General features: G+C 43.5%; 1 protein-coding gene across 2 annotated transcripts in view; it reads right to left on the bottom strand.

Moving 5' to 3' along the window:
• Positions 1 to 26,236, bottom strand: part of LGR4 (leucine rich repeat containing G protein-coupled receptor 4) — a 181,784-nt gene that overhangs the window by 18,325 nt on the left and 137,223 nt on the right. For both annotated transcript variants that reach the window (XM_042478342.1, XM_042478434.1), the window contains exons 6-14: positions 25,249 to 25,320; positions 23,428 to 23,496; positions 21,215 to 21,286; positions 21,045 to 21,116; positions 17,878 to 17,946; positions 14,921 to 14,992; positions 12,385 to 12,450; positions 10,115 to 10,186; positions 9,051 to 9,122 (exon numbers count right to left, since the gene is read on the bottom strand). In XM_042478342.1, the coding sequence (XP_042334276.1) occupies positions 9,051 to 9,122; positions 10,115 to 10,186; positions 12,385 to 12,450; positions 14,921 to 14,992; positions 17,878 to 17,946; positions 21,045 to 21,116; positions 21,215 to 21,286; positions 23,428 to 23,496; positions 25,249 to 25,320 (636 nt within the window). The remainder of the gene's footprint in view (positions 1 to 9,050; positions 9,123 to 10,114; positions 10,187 to 12,384; positions 12,451 to 14,920; positions 14,993 to 17,877; positions 17,947 to 21,044; positions 21,117 to 21,214; positions 21,287 to 23,427; positions 23,497 to 25,248; positions 25,321 to 26,236) is intronic.

Here is a 26,236-nt window from a genome sequence, read left to right as displayed (position 1 = left end):
AACTGGTCAACAAGGTGTAGCAGACACTGAATAATAGAATTAGGGTAAGGGTCACAAAACGAATATGACATGTAAATTTGAAGAGTGTTGAGGGTGTATTCTCATGATACTAGAAACTGGGTGATCCAATGAAAAGGAACATTGGGTCTTAGCTGTGAGATGTTAGTTTTCAGTGATGAAGGTGGGAATATCCTATAACATGGGTTGATTCCATGTCTTGCTCCGAAATAGGCAGGAAAAACAGACTTGCAAGGATCGCCTACCAGACGGAGCGTAACCATCCCCACCATCCCTCAGTCAATATTATAACCGAGGATAGAAAACAAACTCCGAAAGCATTTAATGTAAATATAAGTATAATAAATAGAAAACTCTCATAAAGTCAAACCAAAAGTAACTAACAAACACCCTTACAGGGCCAAGGGAAACAGCCTCCTCAGTTCTGGGTGGGGAGGGTATTCCCCCCTACCATCGCTGAAAATGAAACATCTCACAGGTAAGAACCAATGTAGAGGTGGAAACATCCTATAACATGGGACTTACAAAGCTCCCTGCCAATGGGTGGGTGAACTGAGGCATATCACTATGTGAGAAGCACAAGATATGTCTTCCCATTCCAAAGGAAGCCTCTTTTGATTCAAGAGAACCCAACAGTGGTGGCATGTAAAGTGGGAGATGAAGACCATGTCCTGTCCTACATTTATCTTAGATGGATGTGATTGTTGCTAGTGAGAGGAAGTAGCTGCATGTAAATGGAGTGATCAACAAGGGACAGGTTTGCTTACCTTGTAACAGTATTTCTTCGAGTGGTCATCTGCGAATACATCAAATGGTGTTCACTGCGCCTGCGCCGTGCTGCTCGGAACCTACTGGAATCACTGGGCAGAGTTTACTCTGCAACATATTGAAACTTTTTGGCGGGTAACTCCGCCCACCGTTATAAGGCCCCTGCCTTTCTTTTTTTCCCGCTCTTCCCCAGTTCCGCAATTTTCGCAAGCAGGCGATGGAAAGAGAGCCAATGTGAGCAGGACACTGAGGGGGACGGGAGGGTGGGATTTGTATTGTATTCGCAGATGACCACTCGAAGAAATACTGTTACAGGTAGCAACCTGTCCTTCTTCTTCGTGTCTCTGCCGAATCATACAAATGGGTTTAGACTGACAAGCTAAGGTATACGGCGGAGGGAGTTGTCCCTGAGACCAAAGCTATGGTAAACCAAAGGTATATTTATTACAATAACACCTTGAACCATAAAGAGTCAGTCTTTTTGTTCATCACAAAACAAATAGCATAACTTTGCTAAACCTGAGAAGGAGACAGAGGTCAATGGCAAGACCGATCCCACAGGATTGTGCACAGCATAAATTCAACAACATGTGAACAGTGTCAACTGTACCAGTGTAGTAAACATGCAACATTTAGTAGTGCAATCAGTGCAATCCCTGAACCAACACAGCCCTCCCGAAAGCTGCGTCTCGGATGGCCCTGGTGTCCAACCTGATAATGTTTGATAAAAGTCAGCGGTTGGGACCAGACAGCAGCCTTGCAGATCTCCTCCAATGGGACTCCCGAGAGGAACGCGGAGGATGCTGCCATTGACCTTGTGGAATGGGACCGAACCCTGCCAGGGAGAGGTTACCTAACAGTTCATAGCAGAGGTGGATGGTACCCGCCACCCATTTTGGACAACCTCTGCGCAGACACAGGCAACCCCTTCTTCGGCTCCGAGTGCATTGGAAAAGTCTCTCGGACCGACTGGAGGCAGCTGTTTCTGTCCAGTAAAAGGCCAGCGCTCTCCTGACGTCAAGGAGATGGCAGGGCGTCTCTCCTCATCCGATGTCGGGTTGGATGCGAGAGTGGGCAACACAATGTCCTGGCACATGTGAAAAGTAGACACAACCTTCGGCAGGAAGGAAATGTCCCGTGCGGAGGACCACCTTTGTCTCTGTGGACCTTAGGAGATGGCTGGTCCCTCCGTAAAGCACAGAGTTCACCCGCACGCGGCGGCAGAGGTGATGGCCCACAAGGAAAGCGGTTTTCCCAGTCACAAGTCTCAAGTCCGCTGTGGCCATCGTTCAAAGGGCTTGGATTGGAGCGCGGACAGTACCGACTCCAATGTCCAAGCCGGTTGTCGGTACCGACACAGGAGGTAAAGGTTTGGCACGCCCTTCAGGAACCCCTTCACTCAAGGGGTCTTTGAAGAAAGAACCCTCCCCCCGAACTGATATTTGGCACAAATAGCAGACAAATAGCATTTTGATGGATGAGAGGACCGGCCCCCCATCCAAAAGTGCCATCAAAAACTCCAGCACCACGGAGGTTGGGACACCTGTGCAGGAGACACCCTCTTTGTTCAAGGATAGGGCAAAATTTCTTCCACTTTAGGGCATAAGAGCGCTGGGTGGAAGGTTTCCTCGCGGCCAGGATCACCGTCGTCACTGCTTCTGGCACAGGCAGTTAAGGCCGAATCCTCCGGCTACCAGCGGCAGGCTCTCGATGTCGGGTGGAGAATCCGTCCGTCCGGCGATCGACAGCAGGTCCGGGCGGGGATCGAGGCGGAGGAAGCATCTCCTGGAGAGGTGGAGAGGGATGCGAACACGGCTGTCTCGGCCACCACGGGGTGATCAGGATCGCATGCGAGCGGTCCATTGTCATCTGGACACCACTCTGATGATGGAGGGAACGGAGGGAAGGCGTAGAGAGCTCCCCCGTCCAGAGGAAGGCGAACGCGTCTCCCGAGGGATCCGTCGAAACGCCTCCTGGAGCAGAACTGGGGACAGTGGCTGTTCGGCTGGCGCGAAAAGGTCGATCCGGGGGTTCCCCACCGATCGAGAGGTCGCTGACCGTCTCGGGATGGAGTCTCCACTCGTGGCACACTGATGGGGATCTGCTGAGGCGGTCCGGCCAATTCGTTGTCTTCCCCAGGAAGGTGAATCGCCTGGAGGAGGACGCGTCTCTGGATGCACCAGTCCCAGATGCGGAGCGTGAGTCTAACAGGCTTGGACCTGGTACCACCTTGTTTGTTGATGTAGTACATCACGGTGTGTTGTCCCGTTCTCAGAAGACCACTCTTCCTGAGACTGCGCCTCGAATGACCTCAGTGCTTTTCTCGACTGGCCAGCATCCTCCAGGGCGTTGATGGGTGAGGCGCTTGTCTTGTGGAGGACCACCTGTCCTTGATGACAAGTCGAGCAGGTGGGCGCCCCAGCCCTCCAGGGATGCATCGGTTGTCAGTGGAGCTGTGGTTGGGGCTGGTGGAAGGACATTCGGTGCATACGTTGGCGCGTCGTGAAGCCACCATCTGAGGGACGCGGCTACCGGTCTCGGTACCGTGAGCCCTTCGAAGGAGGGTCCTCCAACGGAGAGAACCAGGACTGGAGGTCGGAGCCGAAGTCTTGCCCAAGGGGTGACGAAGGTTTGTTGAAGCCATGTGGCCCAGGGCAACTTGGATGTCTCTGGCCCTCACCCTTCTGTGGGAGATGCAAGGCCTGGATGGCGGGTTCGTCAGCGCCTGGCAAACGGTTCTGGAGGGAGAAAGGCGGAGCATGTCTCGGAGTCGAGAATGGCGCCGATGAACTTGACCTGTCTGGAAGGTGTGAGGTGGGACTTCTCCCGGTTGACCACCAGACCGAGGGAGTCCAAAAGGTGTAAGGCGAATGAGAGTGCTCCTGCCAGTCTCCTGGGATTCGGCGGCGAACAGCCAGTCGTCGAGAATGGGAAGACCATGTTCCTCTTTGGTGGAGATAAGCCACTACCGGTGCCATGCATTTTGTGAGACTCTCGGTGCCGTGGCCAAGCCGAGGGGAGGACGTTGTAGTGGTAAGACGACTGAGCCTACAGCGAAGGCGAGGATCTTCGATGGGACTCCCGATCCCAATGTGGAAATAGGCGTCCTTCAGGTCGACGGTCGCAAACCACAGACCCTGATGGGCAGAGGCAGAATGGAAGCTAGGTTACCATTCGAAAGCGACGGAGTAGTCAAGGAACAAGTTCAATTGTCCTCAAATCAAGGATGGGGCCTGATCCCCCATCAGCCTTGGGCACCGTGAAGTATCTGGAGAAGGACGGTCTAGACACTTGGTCAGGGGTAAGGGGGAAATGCCCCTTTTTTCGAGAGAAGTGCGCACTTCGTCGAGAAGGGTGTCGAGGGGGGGTGGACATGAAGGCCAGTTGGAGGGAGCTCCTGGAACTCGAGGGCATAACCCCTACGGACGATGTTAATGACCCACGAGTCCGAAGTTATGGAGGCCCAGGTGTTAGCAAAGGGCCTTAGGATGTCCAGGAAGAACAAATGGTGACGGGGAAACGAAGTGCGCTGCGTCCCTTCAGGCTCTCTTCTTCCCCTGGTCGGTGTCCTGCCGTGCGGGGACTTGCGGTACCGAGGCGGAAGTTGCGACGGCCAGAGGAGGAGGAAGACTGGAGAGGGGTAACGGCGCCTCTGCGAGCCCTGTGCTGGGGCTGTCGGTCCTGGAGAAAGAGCCCTGGGACTGACCTTGTGATGGCCAAGGACGGTTCCTTCTTCTGAAGGGCGAGATGGGGTTGGAAGACATCCCATGCTTCTTAGCAGCGGTCTTCATTCTGAACTTGCGGTTCAGACGCTCATCGTGTCGGCATGGAAAAGGCCGGTGCCATCCAGAGGCATGTCCCTCGAGGCCGCCCTCACATTGGTGGTTGAGGTCAGATCCTCTGAGCCACGCGTGTCGACGTAATGCTAGTGAGGCCGCCATCCCTCGTCCTGCACAGTCGGCAATGTTCCTGGAGGCGTAATAGTATGATCCAGTTGCCTATGAGTGGGCCTCGTCGCGGATTTCAACCAAGCGGCGCTGGACCTCATCAGGAACATCAGGGAGATGGTGGTGAGATGGTCTCCATCAGGGCCTGGAGTATGCCCCCATGCAGGCGTTGTATTTATGGCCTTCACGATGGGGTCAACAGAGGAGTATGGCTTCTTCGCTAGGGCGTCAATCTTTTTTGGGCCTCTCGATCCAGCTGGGGAGGTCGCCTGTTTTGGCACGAAGGTTTTGCTGTGCCCCCTCTACAATGGCCGAATTCGTTTAGGATGGTCGGTCGCCATGAACAGACCGGGGTGGCGCAATCTTGTGAGGTTCTCGACCTTCCTCGAGTGACGCAACCAGTGAGGCCGGAGTGTCCCAGGATCTCTGCACGATAGCCTGCAGGGACGGCAGCATCGGGATGCAACGGTGGGGTGGGGACCGTCCAAGGACTCGGCGCTCGACAGGATCGGGGCCTCCTCCTCGGGTGGAGACGGGTCGATGTCTAGGGTGCGACACATTTTGATGATGTTGCTCACTGAAGGCGCGAACATCATCGTGGGCGACGACGAACCCGGGTTGGCGCTCTCTTGAGGTGAGGGTGGGTCGGATGGGTCCGTCTTCGACGTCCGAAGGATCCCGCGGTGGTGACCAAGGGTTTCCGGGTCGGACTCGGAATCGGAAGTCAGGGGAATGTCAGGTACCCTGGCCCGGGATGGAATGCGAGCCGGGATATTCGGGCTGCCGTACGACTCCAGGGACTGACGGCGAGGTACTGAAGTTCTGAGGAAGCCGATGGCCTGTCAGCCCGGGGCAATCGCAGGGCGCAGGTTGAGCCTGGTGAACTCCCTGAAGGCTTTTTTCCTTGGGGACTGACATGTAGTACCTCTGAGTCTCAGTGTCGAAGAACATGTCGTGTCCATCTCCCAAGGGTCTTCAACCCTCCGAGAGGGTGGCTGCCTCGTCGCCGCTACGAGTGGACCGAGCTGTGGAGAAGGCTCTCTAGCCGGAGAGGCTGGCTGACTGGCGGCGGCCAAGTCATCGGCCGAGGAAGCGGTGTGGTGGTGTGGTCGGGCTCCGGTTGTCGCATGTCTCGGGTCATTACAGCGGTCTCCCGGGGAGGAGAACGATGCTTTGCGGGAGCTTGCTCAGATGGCTTAGCGGGCGCTCGACGCTGGTGGGTCCTTAGTCCCGGATTTGGACTTGGACTTGGATTTTTTAGGAGAGGAGGCCTCAGTAGCCTCTGTGTGACGTCTCTCTTGGAGGAAGTTGGAGTCGCCGGCCTTGTCCTCGGACGGGAAGAATGGATTCTCCGGCAGGTCGCGGAAGGACGGTGGGCCGCTTGGAGGTGGCCTTAGATGGTTTGGCCCCTTCCGACGTGTTGTCGCTCTCGACGAGGAGGATGGCTCGGTCGCAGGAGGCTTGGGGGCGTGTCGGGATGGTTTCGACGACGACTTGGAGGACGGTATTCGGTGCGGTGCGAACCTCCGACTCTCGACGTCCTCCCGAGCGCGAGCCCTCCGGGGATGGCTTCCTCCCGGATCTCTCCCTGGGCTCGGAACCCTCAGTCCCCGAGGATTTATGGGGGCGCTTGGAGGGTTCGTCGGTGACACTGGGTCTTGAGGGACGCGGGTCACATCGGAGGTGGTCGGAGACCGTGCCCGGCCGGCTGACAGAGACCACACTCGAGGCGCCTGGCCCGTGAGAGGAGGATGCGGGCGGCAGCGGCTGGAGGAAGCGAAGATGAGCGGGACGACCTGCCCGGACCTTCCCATGGCAATGGCAGAGGTGAGCCGGGATTCCCGGTTTTTTCCTGGCTTGGGAAGATAGCGAGACTTACAGAGTGGCAGGCTCTAGCGTCATGATCTCTTCCCAGGCAGAACAGGCAGGGGAATGAGGGTCCTGGACAGGCACTCTGCCCCGCAGCTGTCGCACTCTTAAAGGGGGCAGGCATCTTTCCAAGTCGTCAAGTCCAAGGGCAAACACACGAGCGAAGTCAAAAACAAGCCGAGGAGGTCCGAAGTTACCGGGGCGGGAGAGTAAGAATGGTCAAAAAGCGGTCCGAAGGTCAGAAAAACGTAAGTGATTCCATTAGCAAAGCAGCGAAAGTTCCTAGAAGCAGCTAGCGCGGTGGAAAAAAGGAACTGGGGAAAGAGCGGGAAGGCAGGGGGCCTTTATAACGGGTGGGCGGAGTTACCGCCAAAAGTTTCAATATGTTGCAGAGTAAACTCTGCCCAGTGATTGCCAGTAGGTTCCGAGCAGCACTGCGCAGGCGCAGTGAAACCCATTTGTATGTATCGCAGAGGACCACGAAGAAGAACTGATCTTAACAGAGATATCTCAATCTTCTTGTGCATGTTAAAATGCATCCACACAAGCTTTGAGAGAAAGGACCCTCCCTCCAGTCCCTCTGCCTTGGTCACAGACTCAGAGGGAAAGAGTAGTGCTGAACGTGATCCCCTTCCCCACCACCCTTCCCTTCTTCTTTTGTGTCGTGTCTTTTTAGATTGTAAGCCTGAGGGCAGGGAACTGTCTAATTAAAAATAATAATTGTAAGCGGCTCTGATAGCCTTTAGGGCTGAAGAGCAGGGTATAAATACCATAATAATAATTCAAGTCTGTTTTTCTTGCCTATTTTGGAGCAAGAGATGGAATCAACCCATGTTATAGGATGTTTCCACCTCCATCGCTGGAAAAATGATGGTTTTGAAAGCTAAAACTCAGGGCTCACAATTATCCTATAAAAACTGCTGCAACAAAATATGAAGATGCCCATTTGCTTATATAGCTTCCCAAACTTTAACATATTTTTCTGAACATTATCCTTTTTTACCACTGACATGCAGCTAATTTTCCTGCATGTGAAAATATTGTGTCATTTTTCCTTTATATAAATGCAGCATGAATGATGGTCTAAGATGCTATTAAAACAGGAGCACAGATATTTGAGGAAACATTATTGAATATACTTGTGTACTAACAAACAAAAATTGACCAAAAATTGACTCCAAAAGCCTAGTCAACTTTACATGGATCAGTGTGATACCTGTCAATGACAGCACCAGCAGATCTTTGGTGCCTCCCCACCACAGCACAGAGAGTGCTTCTTTTAGGCTCTCCCTGGATGGACTAAATTCTCACTGCAGAACCTTAAAAAACCAATGAGCCCACTGCACTGCCCCTGCATCAGTGGTGGCTCTCTGGTGCTTCCACACCATGGTGGGAAGAGCAGAGAGGGGTTGGTGCTTCTTTTAAGGTAGATTCTCCCTAGATGGACTAAACTCTCACTGTAGTCTGACCAGGGAGAACTTTAAAAAAATCTCTGCCCCCCCCCCCCCACTCTCTAGGCAGTTTTTTGAAATGCCTGGGTGGGAAAATGATGGCAGTGGCAGCAACTCTTTGGTGCTTTCCTCTTGCAGTGGGCAGTGTAGAAGGGATTGGTGCTTCCTTTAGGTTCTCCCAGGACACACTACTGGCAAGCCCTTGCCTTTTGCCACTCCGACACAACTGAATTGCACAGGTTAAATTTGTGGGGAGCTTATGAGAAGTGCACAGCATGCAGGGCTCAAAGCACTGTGGACCCTGCACAATCTTCTTCCTTGGTTTTGTCACTTCTGGACTGAGAGTTCATTTTCCATTTGGAAATGGAAGTTTCTGGTATCAATTCATGCATATTTTTGTTCACGTTTCTGGCAGTGGGAAATTTCAGGTTCTGGGAGTGGCTTGGAAGGGAGAAAAGTTTGTTTTTTTCATTTTATTTTTAAGAAGTTGGTTCTTTCGGCCCTGAAAGCAGGGATCAGTGAGGCTATGAAGATGGGTGTTGTGAATGCAGGGGTGGGTGGGAAGGCTGAGTGTTGTGTGTGGTGCAACACACAAGCAGCAAAAATAAAAGGAGGCGGATAGAGGAAAAAGATGGAGGTTGTATATCAGGCATGGGAACAAACTACCTAGGAACCATCTCTTTCTCTGAGTGGCAAAAGGTGAGAGTTCACTGATAGTTCATCCCAGGAGGACCTAAAAAAGCACCAAACCCTTCTACACTCTACCATGGTGAGGAAGCACCAAAGACCTGTCACCACCACTGCCATTTTCCTGCCCAGAAATTCCAAAAGGCCTTTGGAAAGAGCAGAGGGTGTGGGGTCTCAACTTATCCGTGGGACATAGCAAAATCTGAAATTTTGGCCCCCAAACCCACCCTCATCTTATACATGAGGTTGACTTATACAAGGTATACTGGTTTACATCTGCAACTTGTACTGTGCTGTATAACTTACTTACAGATTGGTAATAGCACCAAGTGTAGTAAATGCCTCTTTGTAAACCTGGTGGATCAGATTTCTGCTGAGATCACTGCAATTTGAAAGAATACAATTGTATTAGTGATTTACACTGACACATCCAAATGGCTACTGTTTGTACTTCGGTGATTATATTATGTTCAGGTCATAGTAAGTTTCTAGCAAACAAATAACTTCAGCTCAATTGTATTTTACAAGGTGATCGTGACATTTTTTCCCCTACACCAGTCTCTTAAGGGCCTCTCATTTACTAGAAAACTGAGAAATAATGCTTCTGTTTTGGGACTATTAATACAGCTCTAAGGCTATCTAGCTTGTAAGTATAAAGGTCTATTTACTCCTTTTTAAAAAGGATATCAGTTCATCTGCATCACTGCTATTCTACCCAGTTTGGCTAGTGGGGAAAGAAGCCAATACAGTCCAGTTTGACTGTATATTGTCTTTCCCATTAATGGTCCATTAATGTGTAGCATCATCTAAGAATATGTATAATTTCTAATCACAGACTACTTGTCCTTATCACTTGTAGATCTCTAAAAGTCTTAGGTGCCTTAATAATTGCCATGCTCCTCTTTGCAGCCCTTATTTTTCTAGAATTAGTTTGCATCAATACACCCTCTATTAACATAAATATGGCCCACATGTCCAATACGTGTTGAAAGTAACTGACAAAATAATAATTTCTTATTTATTTTTTAAATTTGAAATTTAACTATGGCATTGCATGAATTCAGAAACGAATACATCCTAAATTGTACCTCACAGCTCTCTCCTCACTGAGATAACAATTTCTCACCCTATTGAATTTACTGATTTCTATTTTTTACGTGGTTATTGCTTCAAATTGGATTAGAGAAGTGCATATGAATGAAATATACATATATTGGCAACAGAAGAACACAAAGAATTGAAATATTTTGCAGAGTGATGATCTGGACACAGTTTCAGACAGAAAACTATTTTATATACGATTCCTTTGCTTAAGCATGCTCAAATTTACTAATACTGAGCATTTCTCTTAACCTCTAAGGTAAGTATACTCACAGAGTACGTAGAGAGGGTAGTCCTTGGAAAGTATCTTCTTTGATTTCCTCTATTTGATTATGCTGTAAATATCTGAAATACAGAAATTATCTGTTAAAGAGGACTTTCACTAAGAGAAGGCATATTCTTGGCACTGCATCATATCCTAGTGAGACCAGATTCCATTTTACATTCTATTCAACCAATAATAAAGGATTTAGTTCTTGAATGAAGACTATTATTCCACTGTAGAAAGGAGATAGAAGATTATGTTCAAGGAAGAGAGCATTAGTCAAAATACAAATGAGAGAGCCTTATTTTATATTATCACACTGCTGAAATTGCGGGTCAGATGATAATACTGTCAGGTGGATTTTGCTGGAAAACAACTGTCAAAAATGCCAATCAATTGAACTATTGGGAGGGGTGGTGCTACAAGATTCTGTTCAGGAACCGGTACTCTTCAGTTACTTAGCCCACAGATGGGCCACTGTGACAAGGCACTGGCAGAGTGGAGTTTCACCAACAGCCAATCAGAGTCAGGCTAATATGGGTAATGTCTGCATGCATCTGAGGAAGTAGGCTCAATTCTATGAAAATCCATGCTACTAGCTTCTTTCTTTCAGTTAGTCAGTCTCAAGGGCGCTACAAGATCCCTTTGCATACTGATTTTCCAGACTAACACAGCAGTGTCTTTGACTTTAGAGTAATGTAAAACTGTACACCAAAACTGGACTTGAGGGCCTACATGTGGTTTGCAAACCATGTTTTATTTAGATGAAGGAGATCCTAACATTGGCAGATTATTGCAGTCTACAATCACTGTCTTGATATAAGTTTGAAACTGTAGAACTCATGGTCACACTCATTAAAATTTTGTACTTTTTCTGTCCCCCCCCCCCCCCACTCCTGCTTTTTGGTACCATAATCTGATGAAGAGCTCTAGAAAACTCACAAAACAGCACAATATTTTAAAACACACGCAAACAAACACATTTTGGTTAGTTCTGATAATGATGTTATCCAACTGTAGATTTTGGAGAGGGTTTTTTTTCCCATATGGATGAATACTTTTTGGTTTTTAGATGAAAATGCAAATGGAAGGAATAACCAAAATGTAATGAAAGATTGAATCTAACACATTATTGAAGTTCTTCGTCTGAGAAAAATAAAATGAAACCTGTAGTTTATGTAGGATGGAGGACACTTGTGTTTGGAGCAATACATGTGAAAGGGATTTTAGGACTATGACTGATCAAAAACTGAGTATGAGTCAGCAGAGTGATGTAGCTTCAAAGAAAAGCTAATACTGTACAATTTTACACTGTTACTAATACAACTACAATTTTCCGTATTACATGAGAAATAATAGTTCCACTTTACTCTTGTACCTCATCTAAAGTACTGTGCTCAGTTCTGGATGGTGTACTTCAAGAGAGATATAGAAATAAGTACAGAGGAATGCAATTTAAGATAATGAAGGGTAAGAAAAACAAGTCCTAGGAGGCAAAGTTGAAAAATATAGGAATGTGCACTCTGGTGAGGCAAAGAATGAAGAGAAATATAAAAGCATTCTTCTATCACCTGAAGGGCTGTCAAAATGTGATACAGACTGTTCTCCCCCCCCATTAGGCTGGATTAGATTTAAAGGACTTGAGTTACAAAAGGGCACATTCTGTTTCAGAAACTGAAGAAACTCGTTAACATAACCAGATACTAAGGAAGGATCTCCCTCTGCTTAAGGTCTTCAAGTAAAGACTGGACAGGCATCTGTTAGTAATGCTCCAGCTTTGATTTCCTGCATCAAAACACTGAACTGCTATAGACTTCTGACAGGCTCTCCTCCAACTCTATGGCACCACAAACTCAATGAAAGTAGCAGGAAGCACCATAAAAAAGACTGGGGACTTTTAATAGGTATATACAAAAATAAAGTTGTTATAAATCTGAGAGAAGTTGAAAAATTAAAAATGAAAGAGAACTGATGAACCAATCATGACCAAATTATAGTCCAATAGGGCAAGTGGGGATGGAGCTGGGGAGAAGGGATAGATATATAAATTAGAAGTTAGTTAAGTGGGACAATAGGTGAAGGGGGAGGGGGAGGGGGAAGATTTAACAAATTGCCACTTAAATGTTTATTGTCAGGTTCCCACTCCTGTCCCAAAACAATGCTTATTTTTTATAATACTGTCTTCTTGCAACAAAAATTACTCTAACTTGATGTTTCATGATTTATAGTACAGATAAAAGGGGAAAATGAGATTTGTTCTGTTGTGGGCGTTACTTACATTTCTTCCAGGAAACTGCAGCCTTTAAAACTTGGAAGTAGTTTTACATTGTTATAGGACAAATCCCTTGGCAAAGCAGGAAAACAAAAAACAAGCATAGTTAATTATATTATTTTATAGGAAGGCTCCTGGTTCTAATATGGAGTCACAAACACATATAGTCCGCCCTTGCCTTAAATGGGGGACCTGTTTCGGACTTCCCCCCGAGGAAGGCAAAAAGTGAGTATGCTTGAGCACCATTAGATATAATGGGGCTTGTGCACAGTGCACACACCATTCTCCCGATCCCCCGGCGGCTTCCGTGTAAGCTGGAAGTGACCTATAATGAGCCCGCATATGATGCAGGCTCACTGTATTGTATTAGCATTTTTATAAATATCAAGTTTTCCTTAGCTATCACCTGCCCTTCCAAAAAACAAATGAACAAAAACCCTAGGTTTACTAGATTTAACTAGATTTTTCAAACGAGATTCAATATCACAAAGTGCACAATTTAAACTAACTACTTAGAATGCAATATGAGGGTGCATGTACACTGTAGAAATAATGCAGTCAGTAATGGGCTGGATGAGGGAAAACAAACTCAAGCTGAATCCAGAGGAAACAGAGGTACTCGTGATAGGTACCCCAAGTCCGGGCAGGGAAATTTGCCATCCAGTCCTGGACGGGGTCACACTTCCCCTAAAGGACAAAGTCCGCAGTTTGGGAGTACTCCTGGATTCATCTCTGCAGTTATCATCTCAAGTGGATGCGATGGCCAGCTTGGTACCAGCTCCGGTTGATACGCCAACTGCGTCCTTGTCTGGACTGGAAGGACCTTGAAACCGTAGTACATGCACTGGTAACCTCTCGTTTGGATTTCTGTAATGCGCTCTACATGGGGATACCTTTGTACCAGGTTCGGAAGCTTCAGCTAGTTCAAAACGCTGCAGCCAGATTGGTCGCTGGAACTTCCAGGTCAGACCATATAACACCGGTATTAAGATCTCTTCACTGGCTACCTATTAGCTTCCGGGCTCAATACAAAGTGTTGGTTATCACCTATAAAGACCTATATGGCTTGGGCCCGAGTTACTTGAGGGAACTCCTCTCCCCATATAATCCACCCCGCACTCTCAGAACATCAAGGAAAAATTTACTAGTACATCCTAAGGTGAGATTGGCAGCAACTCACCAGAGAGCATTTACATCGGCCGCATCAATGTACTGGAATAAACTTCCAGAAGAGCTTCAGATGAATTCTACATTGGATGCCTTCAAAAAGGCTTTAAAGACCCACCTCTTCCGGTTAGCATATCCTCCGGACTCTTTATAGAGAATGTTTCCTCTGATAGAAATGGCTAATTGCAATTGACAGATTCCATGTTTGTGTTTGTTTTATGTGCTGCTTTGGTTTTTATTGGTATTTAAATGTATAGATACATTATGAAGTGTGTTTTTTAAAGACTCTGTGAACCGCTTTGATCGTTCCAGAAGAGCGGTATACAAATAAAGTATATTATATTATTATTATTACTTTAAATGTTATGGCTTCATTCACAGAATCCTGGGACTGTAGTTTTGTGAAGCACTAGCACTCTTTGACAGAGATGGCTAAAGATTTTGTAAACATCCAAATACCAGGATTCTATAGAATGGAGCTACAGCACTTAAAGTGGTGTTAAACTGCATTATTTCTATAGTGTAGATGCACCTTTCTGCCTAACTGCCTGAGAGTAAAACACAATGGGGATTATTTCTGAATAGACATTTGTTGGAATTAGATTAAAATGGTTTGCACTGTTAGATTAAAATGTGTACTGGTAAACCAAAAAGGGTAACTGCTTTAAAAAAAAAAAATAGCAGCTCTCTGCTAAATTGGGGAAAGGTAACGAGAGAAAAGAATAATACTAGTTTCTTTTTCAGTCATTCCTGGTGGCGCAGTGGTTAAATGCCTGTACTGCAGCCATTCACTCAAAACCACAAGGTTGCGAGTTCAAGACCAGCAAAAGGGCCCAAGCTCGACTCAGGCTTGCATCCTTCCGAGGTCGCTAAAATGAGTACCCAGACTGTTGGGGGCAAATTAGCTTACTTGCTAATTAGCTTACTTGCTGTTCACCGCTATGATCTTTGGAATAGCGGTATATAAATAAAACAAATTATTATTATTATTATTATTATTATTATTAGGTTCTGTATATTTCATAATATTTGACAAACTAAGGTAATAAATGTGAATCACACAATGGACAGCCACATGTTTCCCCATACGTATCAGGTACTCCTACTTGATATCTGAGTTAATGTCATTTAAATGGAATTTCTTGCTATCTCACAACTTTACTGGCCATTTCAAGAAAGGTCTGGCCTGATATGTCTTTTATTTTTGTCAACAGCTTTTCATTTCTTAGCACGTTATGTTGTTTATATCTCAAATGAAATCCACAACACTGCAGCTGACCAACATCCATAGATATGCTAAGAATAAATATATTTGTGTGTCCTTCTTCTGAAGTTAAATAAAACTAAAAATAAAAGAGAGTAAGTTTCTACTTACAGAATTCGAAGTATCTTTTGCTCTTGACACAGATCAATAGGAATACTGCTTATTTTAGTGCCTGTAAAAGTCCTATTTAACAGAAAACAAATATATGAGTAAGCTCTGAAAGACCTATATCAGCACTATTTTAAAAGCAGCAACTTTCCTAGAATTTTAAAAATGCCTCATATTTGAACACTGTAAAAATCAAAACATAACTTGTCTTAACACAATCCTTCCTGCACTCTCAGGTCCTCTGGGAAGAATCTCTTGCAGTCAAAGAAACCCAGACTGGTAACAACTTCCCAGAGGATGTTTTCTGTTGCTGCTCCAAAAGTCTGGAATGACCTGGCAGAAGATATCCGCCATATGACATCTTTGGAGGCCTTTAAGAAGGCAATAAAAACGGATTTCTTCCGGGAGGCCTTCCCAAATTCACCTCCTTGGAATGTTCACTCTCCAGTTGCATAGTTGATCCCACTAGACTGTGATTGTGCTTGATTTTATTGACTACTTTTTTGGTAGCATTTTATTGGGAATTGTTGTTTTTAATGCTATTTTAAGGTGGGAGGGAGATAGGGAATTGGATTTTATATGTTTTGGTATGTTTTCACTTGTGGCTTGTTGTGTTCTATGTTTATTGTTCTTATGTTTGTTGTTACCCACCTCAATCCAATACAGGGAGAGGCAGGATACAAATAATTATAATAATTATAATAATTATTATTAAATATTATTAACACAGCATTAATACTGTTTTTTACAATTTTCACTTTTAAAAAAAGGATAAATAATGTCAGGCTTAACAATGGCCACATTCATATTGCAAGGTAACCTAGAACTGCTGACAATTCTGTCTTGTTGGCAGTGAGAAACCATGCTGGTGCCTAATCTTCTTGGCACCTTCTTAAAAGTTGGACAATTCACAGGAACTAGCCATACAAATATAGCTTAGTGTTTTGTCCAGAGGCAGAACCTGGCTTTTCACTTTGCTAACATATCAGGCTCCAGAAGGTAATGGTAAACCCTGCTTTCAAACTCCAGTTGATTAGAGGAGAAACATTAGAGGAGTCTTGGATTTAACATTTATGTATATATCTATGTATGTACTGGCTCCAGCCCAACAGGGCACCTGAGGTGATGTACAACAGGGGAAAAAATTAAAATAATACAGAAATAAAAAATCTTCAAAAAGAAATGAAGTACTCTTTAAAACAAACTGAAAATAGTCCTCAAAAATAACTTTAAAACATACAAAATTAATAGAGTAGCTTCAAACACTAAAGGCCATGAGGAACATCATCATTTTAATAAGGAAGAACAGTACTGGACAGACCCATATGGGAGCAGGTGGTATTTCAGGGATCCTGACCCCAAGCCATTCAGTGTATTGTAGGTCAAACTTAACATTGAACTTGGAACCAAATTGGAAACTTGTGCAGTTATTCTATGAACAATGTTATGCAGTCTCTAAAGTAAACACTTAACACCAATCTAGCTGCTGCCTTTTTTCTACAGTCCAATTCTGGGCATCACAATTCAAGAAGGATATTGACAAACTGGAGTGTGTCCAGGGTGGCCAAAATAGTAAAAAGTATGGAAACCATGTCTTATAAGGAGCTGGGTGTATTTAGCCTAGGGAAGAGAAGGTTAAGAGGTGACATTGACAGCCATATTTAAATAAGGATGTCATATTGAAGATGGAGCAAACTTGTTTACTGCTGCTCCAGAGACTGGTACACAGAGCAATGGATTCAGATTACAGGAGAGATTCCACATAAACATTGGAAAGAGCTTCCTGATGGTAAGATCTGTCTGACAGTGAAACATACTATGCTGCCTCTGAGAGTGCTGGAGTCTCCTTATTTGGACGTTTTTAAACAGGGGCTCTATGGCCATCTGTTGGGAGTGCTCTGACTGTGTATTCCTGCATAGCAGGGGCTTGGACTGGATGGCCCTTGTGGTCTCTTCTAACGCTACAATTGTACTAGTTGCAGCTTCTGTACACTTTTTCAAGGGCAGCCACACAGAAAGTTCATTACAGTGGTCTATTTGTGAGGTAGTGAAGACATGAACACCACTGACAGATGTTCTCTACAGTAAAGGATGAGACTGGCACACCAGTGAAAACTGGGCAGAGATACTCCTTGCCACTTGACCTCCCACAAGCAGCCATGTGTCTAAGAGAACCTACAAGGCAGGAATTTGATCTTTCAAAGTAAGTGCAACCTCATTTGGAACAGGCTGTCATTTCCAACTCAGGTAAACTTTCCTTATGAGCAACAGCATTTCTGTATATCTGGATTGGGCCTCGGTTTATTCACTGACCTCCTACAATACTATGGTCTGTATGAGTAGTACATTTCTGATTATCACAGTCACTTTCATTGCAAGGGAAGCCAAGTGGGACCAGTGAGGGAGCTCCAACATGCTTGCTGATTACCAGTGAGATAAAACTATTAGAAATTTTGATTTGCACAATTTGTAGCATTAAGAAGAACTACACTTCCATGTAACTGAATTCCTTAAAATTAAAAGAAGTCTGAATATGAAATCAGATTTCCTGGAGTCAGCAGTATTTTAAAAACAACACACATATAACATCAATGGACAAAGATTGACATTAAAAACAATACAATGGTAACAACAAACCTACAAAACAAATTACGACTACAAAGAATAATAAAATTAACTTCCTGCTAGCACAGTTAAACCTGTTTATCATCCCATTCTTTAAAGACTGTTATGTCTTGTATTTTATTTCCCCCTGTTCTTACTCTCGTTTCCCAAAATCAAAGTATCACAAAATTATGATGAAGCATCTTCCTGCTGATCAGGGGATTCTGTTTTTCCTTATGAGTTTTGCCTAGCGACTGCTTAGATCAAGCGACTGCAGTATTTTCATTTAAATAATTCCCTTAAGATTTTTTTAAAATTTAGTTTAATTTAATTACAATCTGATAGAAGATACTTACAGACTTTCCAGATTGCTAGTTCCTGTCAAATTAGGAAATGATTGTACCATGCTGGCTCCACGGATGACCCTGAATAAGAAGCAGAAACATGACACCCATGGCCGAATTACTGGCTTGTAACACTGGGAAATGCTGTCAGGATAAATTACATTTATAGATTTTGTAACATTTGGATCACATCCTGATGTATAAATATTTTTAATTAAGATGTTGCAAAATATGCATATCACTCAGTCAAAATTAGGTTAAAAATGTGGCTACTGAACCATCAATTTTATTTTTTTGTACACCCTCCTGCAGCCTAGTTGGGAAGCTTAGAGTGGAATGAGGAAGAGGAGCTATCTGTTACAGTACTCATAAATCTATATGGCAGGGAGCAACATGTAACGGAAGTACTGTGTTTCTAAAAAAGAAATATCACATTTTTATAATATCCACTGTCAAGTATATGCCAGCAGATTACATCTTAGATCTTAAAGGAAGATATGAGAGTCATATAAACCAAATACCTATCTTACTTCAAGTTGGAATAATCTAAACTAAATCCATATTTTACTTCAAGATGGAATCAACTGGAGGTGGTAATACAAATAACAAACTGTCAATGAAAGAAACACACTTTTCAGTTTAACTAAGATTTGCAAGAGTCTGTTTGATCAAGCTTGCCAACAGTATGTTTTAGAGGATGTGCATTTTTAAAGGGTGTGTGTACTTAGATGAGCTTATATAAACATGCCAAACTATATGACCTACCATCTTCTACAGAGTGTTACAAAAGAAAAGCAAAAACAGCAAGAGGGGAAGGAATGTTCACAACCAAGCTCAGAAAAACAACAAAGAATGCATCCCTCTAAATTCATGAGAGTAAACAATGGTCAATAAAACTTAGCACACTTAGCACAACAATGACACTATGAATGCATGCATCAAAGGCAGTAAGGCAAAGCCACAAAAATACTATAATAATCTAACAAGAATTGTGAAAAAATACATAATCACAAGGGATCTGTGAATAACAATTCTGCAACTCCGCTATGCGAGATTCAAAGAAAGATAAACCACACAGTCTCCTTTGTGAGGACTTAGTTATGAATATAAGCAGTTTTAAAAGTGTCTTGATGTGTATGATGAAGACAGAGAGACGTGACTTGCTGCATAATGATACAGCAAAGAAGGCAAATGCTGCTCTAATAAAACCACTTTTTCCAAGTTGAGGGAAGTAATAGCCCCCCTAAATTCTGCACTGGTCAGCCTATCTCGAGTACTGTGTTCACTTCTGAGTGCCTCATTTTAATAAGGATACAGACAAGTTGGAGCAAATTCAGAGAAGGGTAATGAGGGTGAAAAGAAGTATGGAGAATAAAACATGTGAGGAGAGGCTGATGAAGCTGGGCATGTTCAGTTTGGTGAAGAGAAGATTGCAGGGTGACATGATCATACTCTTTAAATACCTCAACGACTGCCACAAAGAGGAGGAGTGCATGGGCTTGTCCTTTGCTGCCTCAGAGGGTAGAACTAGGTTTAATGATTTTAAGTTACAGGAGGGTAGATGTTGACTATGGCCCGTTACAAACGGGCACCCTAGTACATGACGAGCCCGTACTAGGGTTAGAAAGGGGCGTCACTTCTTGACGCCCCAACCCTAGTACGAACCCAGTCCGTACAAAATGGCAGCGCCCTATACAGATGGGCACCACCATGACTACGTCACCACTGCGCCGCCTCCAAATGACGTCGTCGCGCCGTGCGAGGCGCCTAGAGCACCCTTTCCGCAGTGCGAGAAGGAGCTCCAAAACGTAGTTCCTTCTGTGGTTTGCGTCGCTGGTGCAGCCTTTAGACGGCTGCGCCAGGGACGCAAGGGAGAAAGGGGCCGAGTGGCCCCTTTCTCCTCCTCCCCACCGCCATCGGGTGTCCTTGGGGCATGAAGCCCCAAGGACACCCCTTTCCAGGCCACGGGGAAGCAGCCTTTTGCCGCTTCTCCACGGCCTGGAAAGCAGCAGGTTGGGGCCTCAGAGGCTGCCATTGTGACAGCTAAGGCCCCGATACAGCGGGGAAAGGGCCGGTTACAGGCCGCTCCAAAGGGGTGGTCTGTAACATGCCAGACTATTGGAAATAACTTCTTTACGGTGAGAGTTGTTCAGCAAAGGAACCAAATGCATAGAGAGGTGAAAGAGTCTCCTTTTCTGGATGCCTTCAAAAAAGAGTCTGAACAATTACCTACTGGAGATGCTTTAGCTGGAGATCCTGCACTGAGCAGGGGGCTGGACCTAATGGCTCATAGGCCCTTTCCAACTCTATTACTTTATAGTAATGCCCAACTTTTTAAGGACACCTGTTTTTAACAGCCTCATCAACATAGGGTAGGGGTGGACAAACGATAGTTTTAAAGATGTTGTTGGAATGAACATCTAGCACAGCCAATGGAGAAATATGATACAAACTGCAGTCCATTAACATCTGAGGATCGTGAGTTGCTTACTCTTGACTCATAGCAACTACTGACCAAACAACACATCTGTTTCTATCATTAATATACACCAAGCCCCTTTTAAACCATGTTTAAACCATGTTTATTAAGTCTTCAGAGAACAGGCTAACTGACTTAGTCTCCACTGAACCAGATGGACTGCAGATATACTATTCATGGATCTTTTGGAATCACTAAGGTATAGCTCTAATTTCTGGAATGGTTTTGCTTTATTTTTACTGCATCATGTCACAGTCGTAACTCCATTGTTAACACATCATTACCATCATTCTTGTGTAACAGATTTTATCAGCCTCTGCCTATCATAATTATGAGGTTGCCAGTGCTCCTGTTGTTGTTTCTGGTTTTGCAACAGTAAGCAAAACCATTACCAACATTCCCCATAATAGCTTCTTTATGACTTCTAAAAAAGCCAATAGAATGGGAACCTGCCATACCAATATGAATTATGCTTACTGTAATCTTGTTATAGGCTTGTAATCTTCCACAAATAATTAGCCACTGTACATTCCAAGGCTGCAATGCTAAACATGCATACTTGGAAATAATTCCACTGATATCAACAGGATTTCTGAATTTATGCATTTAGAAATGGAGTACCAAAAATGAGATTTTAATTTTTCCTAAAATTAAATATAGAGTAGAAGAATACTGTAGAGTCAATTGTGAGAGTACTTACAGGGAATGTAAATCTGACAGGTTTTGAAAAGCTGAGTTCCCAACAAAGGATAAAGGGTTATCATACAGATGTCTGGATTAAAAAAAAGAAAAACATAGTATGTCTCATTCCAAAGTTGCTATTTTTATCCATTAAAGGAAAAAATATAATCATTTAGCATTAAAACTTACATAGTTCTTAGAAGTGGATTTCCTACAAATGCACCATCGGGAATCATAGAAATGGAATTACTGTGAAATCCCCTGAAAAACAAAATTAAATGGCAAAGGGATCATTTAACTCAACCTACGGTATGACTGAATAATCAAAATCTAATAACAAGTTGCAACATGCCAACACAAACATAGGATTGGAGGGTAAATGTCACATAATATTCATGTAGGAATTACAGTTCACACAAGTGGCACCTCCACATAAGCTAGATAGGACCCTGTACATTCTCCATGGCCAAAACTTGGAAATGACTTTTGTGGGGGGGTGACTATGACTCTCAAAATTACCCATGCTATAATGATCAAAGAAACTGTAGGCAAATCAAATTTTCCAAGCCCTGTCAATCACAAACACACAGAGATGGTGTGTTGTGTGTGCATGCATGCACATGTGTTAATAGTGATCTGAAAATTCCATCATTACTCATCACTGGCCACACCAGCAAGAGGCAACAAAAAACTGCAGTTCCCAGCATCATGAGGTCCAAAGATTGCCCACGTTTATGGCTGATACTGAATTGGCCAAGATACTGGATTAGGATTATTACTTACTGAGCAGAATAGTACCAGCATATTTTTCAATGAGTCTTCATATGTAAGTAAATTAGAGGTGTTGATTTAAAAATGTAATATGAATATTCAGGGGAAAGTGCCTAGAATATCCCTGAATGAGCTAGTCCCCATTTCTTCTGCCAATAGCTGCAGCTCTGAAGAAATATTGTTTAGCACTATTAACATTAAAATATTATAGAATAAATTAAGGGGGGGGAACCTACTAAAGCTATGAAACAGAAAGCTGAGTTCTGACTGGTTTTGAAAGAGCTAATTTATATTCTATTGAAGAAAAAAGACAGCAGGTTGAGTAGCTATCAAGTCTAAGAACTAACCCATTTAAGAAAATCAAGCTTCATTCATTAAAACTCAGCAAACTATTCAGTATTATATTTTTGGGGGGTGGATTTTTCGAGCCCGAAAAACCCACAAAAAACTATGGATGCCGGCCATGAAATAGTTTGTATTCAGTATTATAGTTCAATACCAGAAATGTTCACTGTCAGAACTAAACAGCAAGCATTAATATTGTCTAATTAAACTACATTTAATTTCAAATTCATGGCGGGCTCCATTCTTATTCATTAAGGGGCCCTGGTGGCGCAGTGGTTAAATGCCTGTACTGCAGCCACTCACTCAAAAACCGAAGGTTGCGATTCAATACCAGCACAAAGGCTCAAGCTTGACTCTGGCTCGCATCCTTCCGAGGTCACTAAAATTGTGGGGGCAATTAGCTTACGGTGTAAACTGTTTAGACACTGCTGTTCAGTATGAAGAGGTGGTATATAAATGAAGTGTTTGTTTTGTTTGTTTATTACAATTAATAAATACATTCCCTCTTGTTCCCATATTGCCCCTTCTTTGTTCTTACAGCCATGTGCTGCCCACAAGAAGTCCTTGAACAAGCTTGAATCATACCTGCCTACCCTCCAGAATTATCTCACCACCTGTGGCTGAAATCATCATGTGTGTGCAATACACAGTTTTACTACATAACAACATAAGTAACTTTCTCAATATTTTATGGCAGGACAGGTGCGTGTGCAACTACTGACAATATGCCTTATCCAAATACAAGGACCAGAGTGTTCTGTATTCAAATTTCCTTGGATTTTGGATACCTGTATTTGTACATACATAACATGCTATAATGAGTCTAGAGAGACTTTGAGGATCTGTGAAAAGGCAAGGGCTTGTATTTCCACTAATTTACAGATCTTCTGTCTCTATCCATCCTCACAATGCAGTACAGGTACCTACTACATTACTTGTGTTGTAGCACACAAGTTTTGGATTTTAGAGTACTTTGGATTTTGAAATTCTGGATAATGGATACCCAATCTGTATTAGAAACCTAATCAGATAAAGTATCCCCCCCCAGATTTAACCAAGGAAGGAAGGAAAGAAGGAAGGAAAGAAGGAAGGAAGGTGGGTGGCAGGTGGGCAAGCAAAGAATAGGTGAAAGACAGCTAGTTGGTTTATTCACTGGGGGGAGGGGAGGATGTCAATAAAAACATCATTATACAAGTTTTATGATCAAATAAAAATCCTCCCAAGACAAAATATTCATAATCCAACCCAGTTTGATTTTTAGTTTTTTAAAGAAGAAGAACACTCACAACTCCTTCAGACTTGGAAGCGCTTTAACTGCCTCAGGGAACTCAACCATGTTGTTATAATTTAAATCCCTGGAAAGAAAAACATCAGTAGCATTATGCAATATAGTTTTCCAAAATCCAAATTTTCAGGCAGAATTGCACACATAAAAAGACAGAGACACATAAACACATATCAAGACATAAAAATCCTTCAGGTTTTGTAGTACTCTAGTCTCACAATTAAACATAGGCACTAGCTGCTCTCCCCATTTTACCCACATTTTTGCTCGTTTTCACAGACCAATCTGGAGTTTAAGTGTTGATAGTTGCTGTTTGTTGTTGAATAAAAGGAGAACAAAGGAAGATGGGGGTATGTTATTTTCCAGATCTGGAGTGATAATAACTACAATGTTCATGAGGGAGTAGTGCCTAATCACTCCATCTCCAGGCCAGATTGTTGTTAGTTGCCCTTGAGTCAGCTCTGACTGAAAACAACAACAACAATAACAAAAAACTTTCTAGAACAGTCATCTTGGAGCTTACTCAATATTCTGTAATACATTGCTTACTTAATATTATGGTGTCATCTGCATATCTTTGGCTATCAATGTGCTTCCTCTTATCTTAACTCCTCCTTTTTCTGATACTAATTCTGCTCTTCTTATGATGTTTTCAGCATATGAATTAAACAAGTAGGGTGATAGGGTATAGCCTTGCCTGATCCCTTTTGTCTATTGGGAACCATTCTGTTCTGAGTGGCCTCTTGTCCTTGGTACAGATGCTTCATCAGGACTACCAGATGTAGTGGTACCCCCATGTCACTGAGTGTGTTCCACTGCTTTTCATGATCTATACAATCAAATGCTTTGCTGTAGTTTGAAACACGTGTTGATTCTTTTCTGGAATTCTTTGGTGCACTCTATTAGGCATCGTATGTTTGTAATGTGTCCCTAGTACTGCTTCCTTTTCTGAATCCTGCTTGCACCTCTGGAATTTCTCTCTCCATATATGACTGGAATCTATGCTGCAGAATTTTGAGCATTATTGTGCCTGCATGTGAGATTAGTGTTACTGACCCATAGCTGCTGCTATCTTTTATATCTCCTTTCTTGTGGATTGGTATGTTTACATGTTTGCCAGATGCAAACATATAAAAAGCGCCCCTTATTTCTGCAGGGTTACAGTTCTTTGCTTATCTTTATTTAGCCCCCATACAACCTCCTTTTTTTACATTCCTCATGCAGTGAACTAGACCTCTCTTATGGAATTACAAAATACTGTGTAAACACAATTCCATTTCATAGGACTTCTGCTCTTCCATTTTAAGGCAGCTACTACAAGGACACCCTCATTCTTTCCCCCTTTATACCACCATTCCTTTTTTGCTCTGTCTCTGATTTGTCTGTCCTAATATCTCCACCGGTCACTCTCTTTTGTGATACAAGAAATTTCAAAAAGGGAACCAAAACCAAACCAGCTGTTGCCAGAGAATTTGGAAAGATTAGGGTTCTTCTTTAATTCAACAACTCCCACGAACTCCTAGTCACCATAGCCATGGCTCCTAGCTGACAGTTCTATCAACTGGACACAGAAATTTCCTCTCTCTGCTGCCAGATGTTCTTCTCATGCTGAATAACTTGGGAAGGAAAAGCAAGCTATTTTGTGACCTGCTTGGTGTTTTGCAAAAAAAATTATACATATTTGTATAATAGAGTTAATGACAATAATGTAATCATAAAACTAAGCCAAAAACTTTAAAGGGCTAGTCTCAAAATTTGACAGCATCAAGTCTTTTGTAATGTTATTCATTAACAGAGATCCAAGGGCAAGAAAGATACTTACAAAGTTTCCAGATTATTTAATCCATCAAAACAATGATGTCCCAATGTTTTTATTTTATTGTTATGGAGATGTCTGAAGGAAAACAAAGACAGGGAGAGGAAAATCTATTAACCCAGTGAGTCACTTCACACAAGTTTCCAAAAATAATTTTCCTTGATAGCACATCACTCACAAAAAAACATCCAGTCTGGTGACTTGCTAATGGACCATAACATTTGTTGCTGAGCAAGGTAGCAAAAGAACTGGCAAGCTATGTATTTTCTGCTCAAAAGAATACAGTTCCTAAATAGCAGAATATGTTGCACCCAGATTCACGTTAGGGCAATAGCAGAATTAAGTACTCAGTACGTATATACATTACTTCTATAATTGGCCTGGAAATACAATGACAAGATATTTTGCCTTCTCCCCAAAATGTCAAGAATGGTACCATGGATCATCCCACTACTGTTGCTGGGCCCATGAAAATCAAGCATAACTCAAGATCACTGCTCTGTTTCATCTGGAATTCATTAAAAATTTCCAATCCCAATCTTTGTTTTCATGTGAAATGAGGTGCTTAAGTTTGCTATGCACAGCTTTTAAAAAATTTAGCATTCTCAAAACTGGAAGGCTCAGAGAGGTATATGCTTAAGCCCCCTTACAAAAAGAAGGCAGTGGAAAGGTGACTCCCTCAACACTGTGCCTTTGTTTGTTTATGGCAGATGTGTGAACGCCAGTTTGTTTAAGTGATAAAAAATCATTTTAGATATAGTCCCCAGTGCTTCAAATCATATATGTCCAAGAATCCAGGAATGACTACAATGAGAACATAAGCAGAGCTACGCAGGATCACATGACTGGCCTTTCTAGGCCAGCATTCTATTTACACAGTGGCCAACAGCATGTTCTTTGGAATCCTAGGAGTAGGACATCAGAGCAGTAACACCCTCCCACTCATATTATATTCCCCAGGAACTGGGACAGGAGAATACTGTCTCCTGTACTG

The sequence above is a fragment of the Sceloporus undulatus genome, chromosome 1 (assembly GCF_019175285.1).
Source record: "Sceloporus undulatus isolate JIND9_A2432 ecotype Alabama chromosome 1, SceUnd_v1.1, whole genome shotgun sequence".
NCBI lineage: Eukaryota > Metazoa > Chordata > Lepidosauria > Squamata > Phrynosomatidae > Sceloporus > Sceloporus undulatus.
The sequence above is the reverse complement of the archived record's forward strand: the minus strand, read 5'-3'. Positions and strand labels throughout refer to the sequence as shown.